Source organism: Physcomitrium patens, chromosome 25, assembly GCF_059467195.1.
Source record: "Physcomitrium patens ecotype Gransden chromosome 25, ASM5946719v1, whole genome shotgun sequence".
NCBI lineage: Eukaryota > Viridiplantae > Streptophyta > Bryopsida > Funariales > Funariaceae > Physcomitrium > Physcomitrium patens.
In genome coordinates, this window is record NC_143434.1 from 10,995,253 (window position 1) to 11,005,135 (window position 9,883).

General features: G+C 37.9%; 1 protein-coding gene across 6 annotated transcripts; it reads right to left on the minus strand.

The window, feature by feature from the left end:
- Nucleotides 1-2,883: 2,883 nt before the first annotated feature.
- On the minus strand, nt 2,884-9,181 carry LOC112277551 (uncharacterized). Of its 6 annotated transcripts, none has more exons than XM_073531431.2 (15): nt 8,846-8,987; nt 7,252-7,400; nt 7,005-7,119; nt 6,757-6,807; nt 6,583-6,616; nt 6,254-6,340; nt 6,011-6,062; nt 5,641-5,824; nt 5,421-5,516; nt 4,892-4,952; nt 4,688-4,752; nt 4,495-4,569; nt 4,285-4,360; nt 3,705-3,925; nt 2,884-3,573 (listed from the first exon to the last, which is right to left on the minus strand). In XM_073531431.2, the coding sequence occupies exons 2-14, from the start codon at nt 7,338-7,340 to the stop codon at nt 3,711-3,713; spliced, it is 1,200 nt and encodes a 399-aa protein (XP_073387532.1). In that variant the 5' UTR covers nt 7,341-7,400; nt 8,846-8,987; the 3' UTR covers nt 2,884-3,573; nt 3,705-3,710. The 6 variants fall into 6 exon arrangements, with proteins under 6 accessions (XP_073387532.1, XP_073387533.1, XP_073387534.1 ...); XM_073531432.2 differs by lacking the exon at nt 8,846-8,987 and adding an exon at nt 8,519-8,660; XM_073531433.2 differs by lacking the exon at nt 8,846-8,987 and adding an exon at nt 7,587-7,610.
- Between the last annotated feature and the right edge of the window lie 702 nt (nt 9,182-9,883).

Here is a 9,883-nt window from a genome sequence, read left to right on the forward strand (position 1 = left end):
TAACAAGTTAACTCCATATAGTAGCTTGTGGAACAAGCTAACCATGTGGCATATACATAGATAACTTGCCTTCTAAGTTAAGACATGCGACTAGCAAAGTCAAAATATTTTGGAGGTCCTATATGACATCGCCACATAGCTCCTAGTTAAGAGTATATATGGAAGCAAGAGTGAAGCCTTCTTCACTCTTATCAACACCATTCTAATCCTTAGTCTTCTTTCAAGACTTTTTAGTCTTTTTATTTTTAGCAATAGCTATTCTAGTTAATATTAAATTACCTTTTGAGTGACTTTCTAATTTTCTTCAATGACACAATAGTGTATCCAGGATTTTCTTTCTTTGAGATTCATGTCCTTCACATATGCAGATAACCACCGACAAGAAAAGACCTTCTAAAAGAGTGAGTGGGTGTTACTTTCCAATGCCAACTTTCCACTTGCTCCATCACCCCAAATCCATAAGTTGGCAGTATAGTCACTTAGATCTTTCCACATTTTTGTAGTGATTTTTGATCTTGCATACTATCTCAAGCTTCCACTACATATTTGGATCTATTTGATCTTTCATATTTTGCAACTCAGGGAATTTCATAATGAGTTAAGGTGCTTTCTGGACCAACACCAACCACCACCACCACCACCACCACCACCACCAATTGTGATTGATGACCAATAAGAATATAAAATAGATAACATTTTGGAGCATTGCTACTTTTGTCATGGCAATAGATGTCCACAACTTCAGTTCAAAGTCCTCTGGAAAGGTTATGTCATCAATAATATAACATAAGAACCTATACAAAATCTCACCTACTATTAAGAAACAATTTGGAGATACTATTATGAAAAAAACGAGGAAGTTCAGCATTCGTAGAAGGAGATTAATTGTAATGGAATATGGATAAGATATTTGTATTCTTGATGCATAGAGATAGGTAGTTGGAGCCATGTTTAAAAAGTTTTTTTAAGTTTCTAAAATTGGAATGAGGTTGGTGGTCTATGTCAGATCTACCATAGAACATTCTAGAAAGAACTAAGGATAGTTATTTAGGTAGGATCCACCATTATAAATATTCTAAAAAATTATATAATAGTTGGACAAAGTATAAATAGAATTAGACAAGGCTATTTAGGTAGTTGGTCAAATATGGCTTTGGTTCCTTTCTCTTAGTAAAGTTTGATTATGCATTTTTTTATTCAACTCTTTTCTATTCTTTTTTTTATTTTATTTTATTTTTGCCTTTCATGTTCCATTTTGTTTAGATTTGTTGAGTTTTGTTCTGGTCTATGTTGTCCTATGTTGTGACAAGATTTATATTGCTACAAATTAGAAGGATCTTAGATCTTAGAGATAGTCCAATCCCATTTCAATGGATCTATTTAGTAAAATCATGGATCTATTCAATATTCTCTTTAAAAGACATCTAACCATATATACAATAAAGTATTAGAATTTTACATTATAGATTGATTAAGATTTCTATAATATTCACAAATTCACAAATTAGATTAAAGTCAAATCTAAGATGCTACTAGTAGTTTTTAAAATTAAATTAGCTACTAAAGTTGAATAGAATTTAATGATTAGATTAAAAACTATAGCCACTAGTAATATTTTTTAACAAATTTATAAAAGGACATCCCGCAATAATATAGATTTATTATAAGATCTTTCAATTTGTTAGTTAGATTTGTCTCAAAAGTTTTGAATATGTAAAAGAATTATATAGTGGTTGTACATTGTAAAATTTAACATCACTTTAAGCGGTTAATTAAGAATTATGTTTTATTAAAAAATTCTAATTAAGTTTATATTTTTTAGGAGGGTCTAAAGTCACTAAATAGTAGAATAAAAATAAGATATTTGTATATATGTATTATTAAACTTTTTGAAAACGATTTTTTTAGAGACTTTATTTTAGAATTAAAGCATTACATGTTGGAATTAGAATTTTCTTTACTTTAGAGATATTAGAACCTATTTGAATTTTTAAAATAATTGTATCCACATTAAAAATTTATTTTAAAAATATAATTGGTGCATTCTCAAATAAGACTTTGGATAATACAAAAACACTACATGGTGCTAAAGATAACAAGATATATTTTATTTGTCTTTCATCAATTACTATATAATATTAAAATTATTGTTAATATAACTTACAATGGTATAAGTTTGAATAAAAAACTACTCTTAATAAATTAAAAAAATTAAAAATATTATCATTAATTAATCAATGTATAAAAATACATAAATATATATATAGTATTAAAGAAGCATGCAAAAATAGAAAAATAGTCCTTATTATCTTTATCCAATATAAGATAAAGTTTGTGGCTCACCTAAGGTTAAGACCTCAATCAAAAAGATTTGAATTTTAGTTTTTACCATCCTTTCTTAAATTCTATATCCAAATATCATTCATAAGTAATGCTCACCAAACTCATAACATTTACTGAACCAATCTTGTAGCACAGCATAAAAGACATGAAAATATATTATGAATTTGAATATACATAACAAGATTTAATCATTTCTAAAGAATATTTTGACACAACAGAAAAGTATTTAGTAAGTAGTATGTTATAGCAGTGGTTGTTATCTTTAATCCAAACTCCTAGTTATAGACCCTCATTATATTATCACAAGACATACGGGTTCAATTTCTAAAGAATGTTTTAAATAGCCTACATATAAGATTCACATCGAACTGGAAGAGATTTTCAAAATTAAATAAATCAGGTTCAACCACATATACAATCTACCAGTTTAAAACACTTAAAATCGGTACTAGTAGATTTAGGCAAGCCTGGAAATTAGGAGACTTGCAAATTACCAATAAGGGACGTGCACATATGGGGACTCAACAGTAAGGACCAACGTTAGACTACAAATATTTGAATTATTAACCATATATAATCAAATTACAATTTCCATTTGTACCACTCAAGAAACTTTCGGTATGTACAGTCACACCACCAATGTGGGCGATAAAAGCACTAATCAATATGAGCACAAGGTTGAAGAAGACGCTCCTGTTGAGTATATTTCAACCAGGCAATAGCCTACTTCCAGAACTAATTCTTCGACTGTACACTGAAGGAAGCACCTACCATTAAGCCTCAATCCCAAAATAAAACAAATGCTGCGATCTAAAAGACATCCTTCGGTGCAGACGTACACATCTTTGCTGGCTCTCAAAGAACCTCAATCTCAGGCAGTTAAGTCAGGGTAGGTACCAGCTTCGAAGTTTCATAACCCCAAACCAAGCAATTAAGTCCAGCTCTTAAGATCTGACGCATTGAATGACTCGTACCCAGCGTTCTTGGTATCCATGACGGTGTACAGGGAAAACCAGACGCCCTCTCGAGTTCCTCTTGATGTCAATTTGAGGTTCATACACGGTGCACATTCGGCTGAACTCTATTCAGATACATGGCATCAATACCCACGACCAGAACAAAGTCTGAAATTGCAAGGTTGGCTTACAATAAGTTACTCACATTAGAGCCAAATACGCCTATACAAACAGCAAAAGTACATGGCTCCCAACCAGCAGCTCGATTTGCCATCTGCAATAAGACCCCCCAAAAATGCCCTAACATCAATTTTCAAGCCTTCACATGGGATGATACTGAACTACACACTATAAGAACACTTACGAATATATTACTTTAATGCAGTACGAGAAATAGAAACATACCTCAATTTAAGGAGAAACATCACTGTCGCAACATTTTGGCAACAGCATGTATCGTCGGCCAGCTGACGACATTAACTGTGCCAAATAGTTTGGATCTGGAATTAGTAGTGCATCCTCAGTCAACCCTTCCTGTGACGTTACGCCACTACTCTTCCTGCTACAAGGTCTTGGAGGCAGGTCCCTCATCTCCCATAACACAACGATAGAAGGTACAGATTCCCCTGTCAAAGCAGCGTGTATCAACAATTAGATCTTCATATTATAAGCAAAAACTCTTCTCCAGCAAGTCATTAATACTCCGGTAACAGTTTCAGGCTGCATACGAGAGGATTGTTAGCTGAGCACTTCAAATACTTTTTGATATAAAATTGAACTGAGATGAAGGCATGGTGGTATAAAAAGGAATATTACATTCATCTATTCGTTTGTTTAGCATGGAAAGGGTTGTATCTATATTGCAGGTAACCAGTTAAGATTCTGGCGAATCCTTCGGTTCAAGGCTTTACATGTCGAAACCAAAGCAAGCACTTTTCGAAGTCATCTTATCAAAGAGGAAGGCACTTCATAATAATGACCATACCTATGACATAATAAAAGAAGATCAGAGGTGCACATAACTGACTGTCCCCACGCTCTACACGCCATATGTTGAGATCCTGCGACGCACCCAACATTGCTATTATGTACTTAATGTAGACAGATAGATGATATTACAGCGATTCGACTGAGGATAGCACAGCAATGCACTTCTCTAATTTCCAAACTTGGAGGAACTTGGATGAGCACTTACGGTGAGGTCACTCATAACGACCAAAAAGGCCTTCAGAGAAAAACACAGAACTGAAGCAACTGCCAAACACACCACCTGAAACCCCGTGTAAAAGTTGTTAGATGCTCGTTACAAGCTCAGAACTCAGTGCTGGAAACTAAAATAGGACATTCAATTCTGAGCATTCCTTGTAGAACTTGAACCAAAGAAGTACCTTTCTGATGTCTGCTGAAGTCCTGCCTGATTTTATTCTGCTCATTTTCGTGTACAAATTCAACCCTGAACAGATTCAGATGGACATATTAGGTCATCGAGACTGGTCAACTACTTTGTTCAGAAACAAATTCAAGATAAATTGCACACGTCAAGCAAGCCGACTTATTCCAAGATCAACAACCAGAAAAAATAGAGTACTCACCGTATCCGGCTAGACCAACACCTGAAAGAAGTATTACTAAAGCAAAGAGGTTGGCATAAACCTGCAAATCAAAACAATATGAACGAATTGAAATCCTAGCTCAAATAATACCTATAGCTATAGCTGTACCGACCAATTCGTAAAACACATAAACTCGGGGCAAATTTTCAGGATGCTGCAGCACTTGGGCAAAATAGCAGACTTCTTCACTGACGAACCTTTACAAGAACATGAAAACCATAGGAAAACCATCACAGTGACTGTAAATATTTAAGTGTATACACAAATCCCAAAACACCATTCTTTTATTAGAACTCAAAGAGCAACCATTTACATGAAAGTAATGCTTCGTTAAAACTATCCGCCCATCCGACTCGAATGCAAACAATTCCAAACTCATCACCACTGATGACTCACTCCACCTAGGAGTGTGTTCTCAGATGTTTCTGGATCCATCAACGGACTGTTCCGATACAAGGACACCCAACAACTGTAATTGACTATCGTGAATATGAGATATGGGACTCACCTGTGCAAGTTTCACGGAGTCTATTGGGTTGTCGTACATTCCATACCAAATCAACAAAGCAAAAACCACCGTCAACAAGATGATAATAGACACCACCTGCGATTTTGACAAAAACAGTTCTCTTAAAAACTCATAACTGAAACAACCACTTCAGTGGCTATATTACTTTCATGAAAAAAAAGACTCACTTCTGCTTCCATGACCAGGATTAGTAACTTACCAACATCACGTACCTTTGCCGTCCTCGAACATGCCAACGTCGAAATGATAAACATGCCCGATGTGGCTTACTTCCTCCTGACTCCGGACTATAAGGAGAAGAAGGCAATTGCACATACTCATAATCCACATCCTCATCGTCTTCGTCCTCATCGTTGTCGTTCGGCTGGTTGCATAAATCCACCCTAAATACAGTACAACCTCACTTACAATTTGAATACAGCACACCCGTTTTCTTATTCAGAAAGTACTACCACATATTATACAGATCCAAAAAGTAAAGCAACCAACATTCGCTTAATGTTATTTAATGACTAAACTCACATGTTGCATTGCGCATTCAAGCTTCTAACATAGGTATGCGCACTTACCAGAATGAAAGAAGCAACAAAAAAGTAGCTAAGAACAATGTTTGGGGTGCCGCTGCATACAGATACACACGGAAGCATTTCTATGAGAATCAGGTCGCATGCACAACATGCCATATCAAACTAAGTGTAACCGAAATATGCTCATATTAGTCTGTTATGCTATAAGATTGAAGTGTTTACATTAGTAAAGTTGGATACGACACAACGTGAGATAGAGGCCCACAAAGAGGAGGAACACCCCACCAATCAGGATAAATCCGCAGGCTGTTGAAAAGCATGCCCATCCTTTACATGCCGCCACTATGGTTAAGATGAAGTACAAGACATAACCTGCTCCCCAAACCGAACATACGAAGCCAAAAATGGTTAATTTATACATGAAATAGCTTTTGATAAGAACCAAGAGGAAAACAGGTGCAAATCTCACATCAGTTTACAGATGATATACTGTTGGTTTCTGATGCCTTTGACTAATGGACTATCTAACAATACTTTTCTTTCCCTCTCTGGGGACAGATAAAGAAACCTCCAAATTTGAATTACAACTGATAATAATTAAGAGGGAATCCTACCAAGATTTGCAGCACCAATAAGGCAGTGAAAAACCTGCACGGACACTTAAGAGTCAGAGATAGACGACGGAACGAATTCCTATTACATCGGAGACATACCACGAATGAACAACGGCGACATCATAACACACAGGAAAATCATTTTTTGAATTTGGGTAAGCTTGAAGGTCTGACCTTCTGTCGTGTCCAACCAATACGTCTGTTCTGCAAGTGGTGTCTCAACAGCTACACATGTGCATCAAGATAGAGATGTCATTTGAGGAATTGCAAACTTTAGACTCAAGTAAACATATTCTACAGCCAAATCAGAGAAAGAGAACAAGAATTGATTAGTTGCATGCTCTCAAGCACAGAATAAGTTGGTAACTCAACCAAAATGAATCATCAACAACAATGACCATCAGATAGGGATAAAAAATCACCTGAATTCCAGCTGCAGTCGCTATTAGGAAATCGATGATAGCAAGGCTAGCATACATCACGATCATTACGGAGCTCAAGCAACTCTGAGGGTCTCCAACTAAGCCAAAAGCATCTCTGCTTTTGGCACACATAGGCGCCCACATCTTGTCAACACCTTCAACGTAATATATTGAGGCACTTTACACTCCCTCCACAAATAACTTTACATTCACTTATCTTAGGAAATATATAAATGTTCAGTCATACTCTGAGTAAACACCACCAACCCTCCGCCCGCACACACGTTTTCCTACACTCGTTCCCCTATACATCCGTGCGATCGACTTGATTAGCATGCCCAATACTAATCCTGCGTTTCATCAGCAACTTCTAGGAGAGAGGCTAACACCAACGATCTGCATATACAACCAACGAGATCCAGGTCAAGGCACTCCTACAAATTGAACGAGACAGATGTCGACAGAATTGCCCCTTTCAGAAAAAGTCGAACACTAACAACAGTAGACACCAATCTACAGAATACACATTACATCGCAAAAGACCTGGATCGTGTTTGGACGTTAGTGTTTGGTCGTAGGCACCTTGCACCTTCGGAGGGCTGTAGCCTGGCACAACCAGAGAAACTCAGCCGATATATAAATTTGTTTTTACGTAAGGTACTGGTATAAAATAACCCAATCGTGCCTGCGTGTTTGCCAGTCGTAATGACAAACAGGAGAAGCCAAACGTGAAAACAGTAGCTGCTTGTGCCAGAAGGTGCTAACGTGACATACCATTTCTTCTGACTAGCACTAAGTTAATGATCCAGGTGAGACATCATAGATATACAATACGGAATTAGCAGAAGTCTGACTAAGGTATCAACAGCATCTAATTCACAACAGATAAATGCAATCGGAAGTCGGGACAAGAATATCTGATATGCACACAGCACATACTATTCAGGTTTTCCAATGGTCAGTAGGAATGAAGGAGCGAATCTGCCTAATGCCTCAGGTTCACAAGGACCCATGCTAAAAAACACTCTTATAGTAGTAATGGAGGAAAAGGAACTTTTCTGTATGGGAACAAATAAATAAACAAACAAATTTTGCGATCAGCACCAAATTCTGCAATTCCCCGCTTTCACTACGCAATTGTGAAGATCATTGCTCCAGAGCAAGCTAAATCGTCAGGAAAAGCTTTGCAACTGAATTAACACAGCAAAGAATTTCCATTTCTAACGACGAAATTCCACGCTTTGATCAGCAATCACGAGCACGAGAATCCCGAAGATTGTACTTTTTCAATGAGCTTGCAGTCTCTCAAGGGCATTTATCCCCCATTGCGCAACTACATGACTAATGCAGTCACAAAAACATCACTTCATTCCCATGAAAAATCAAGCGGTGGTCAACTCCTGAGTTACACTACAGAAGGCAGCTTAAAGATACTAGCAAAACCAAGTCAAAACGCAACGACAATGTCCAATGAAAAATAAATAAATAAATAAATAAATAAATAAATACCACACCTCGGCAATTTCAAACGGAAAAAATTTCCCGAGTCGAGGAATACAACACCAGCGACCAAGTCTCCACCAAATTAAAACAACACGAACACACCCTACACTACATCCAAATTGACAAACATGACGCGCAAGAAACCTCTCGACGTTGCCCTACACACAAGCTTCCAATTCCTACATCAACGCTCCCTGGCTTCCCACCTCACAAATCCAACACAACCACAAAGACTACGAAATAGCCAACCAACTCCGCTGTCCAATTTGCGATTGGCTAAAGGAACAATCGAGTGCGCAACAGCTTGGGAGGAAGGAAGAGCAGCCTCCGTAAGATACCTGCGCCATGAAGGTCGAGACATCCATCAATCCCCACCGCCAACACTCAACCCTGGTTTCCTCATCCAGAACACCAACACGATCAGCGGCCTACACTCCGCCCAGCAGCAGCAGCTCCGTCCATTTCTCATCGCGCTTTCAACGTCTCGAAACGTCCAAACGGCCACATCCTCGTCGATCTGCAACTAGGGAAAATGCCCGAAAAGATCTGCCTCGGTAAAGGTGACAAGAGGAAGAGATTCCCCACAACCAGACACACAAAAGCGGGGATGCATCATAGCGGGGCAAGTCGATCGGAGAAAGCATGGTGGCGGGAGACCGCGCGGGTTTCGAGCGTTGCCCATCCCGTTGGGAAAATCCCCGGCCCCGCTGCTGCATCCCGCCATTTCTCTCTCTAACTTACATGAGCAACTTCAATCCATCGAATTCGTAGATTCACAAACCCTAATCTACAGTAGTGGATTTTGAGACGAGATTGAGAATGTAGATGAGCTTATTCCTACAATTACGTAGACTTCCAGGTAAGGGGTCTGCGGAATCTTGGCTGCTTTGTTTCTTTTGACTCGTGGGAACGCGATAATGTTTTATTGGGAACGTGGTACAAGGTGTGGCTCTGCGATTGAAAAAGTGTTGGACTGTGTCCACGTGGAGGCTGCCCTAAAATTGTCAGGGAATTTCTCGGGGTTTCTGTGCCACGTCGTCATGATGGTGTCGTCGCGGTGGAGCAAGAGTTCTAGTTAGTCAATGAATGAATGAGGGGTATTTGGTAGCACGCTTCCTTCCTTCCTTGTGTACGTATTTTATAATCCCTGGTACTTCAGGAACCCTTCCTTGTATTTTATTTTCTACGTATTTGGTATTTCCAGTTAATTTATTTGAGTGTATGGTGATAAATTGATCGCACTGATAACATGGATTCTAATTTTCTTAATCAAATCAGATTGTGCTTACTATTGATATAAAGATAGGCAGAGTTTTTAGATTATTGCAAATACTCCTTGAGATTCAAATGTGCATACTCAAAAACAAAGACAAAAA

Bases quoted from the DNA above. Each gene is read 5' to 3' on its own strand.
- LOC112277551 (XM_073531431.2), bottom strand. From the start codon at position 7,340: ATGCTAATCAAGTCGATCGCACGGATGTATAGGGGAACGAGTGTAGGA. The intron at 5,825-6,010 runs GTAAGTGCGCAT...TACTGTATTTAG, and splicing joins TTGTTGCTTCTTTCATTCTG to GGTGGATTTATGCAACCAGC. The intron at 4,953-5,420 runs GTGAGTCCCATA...TTTGATTTGCAG, and splicing joins ACTCCGTGAAACTTGCACAG to GTTTATGCCAACCTCTTTGC.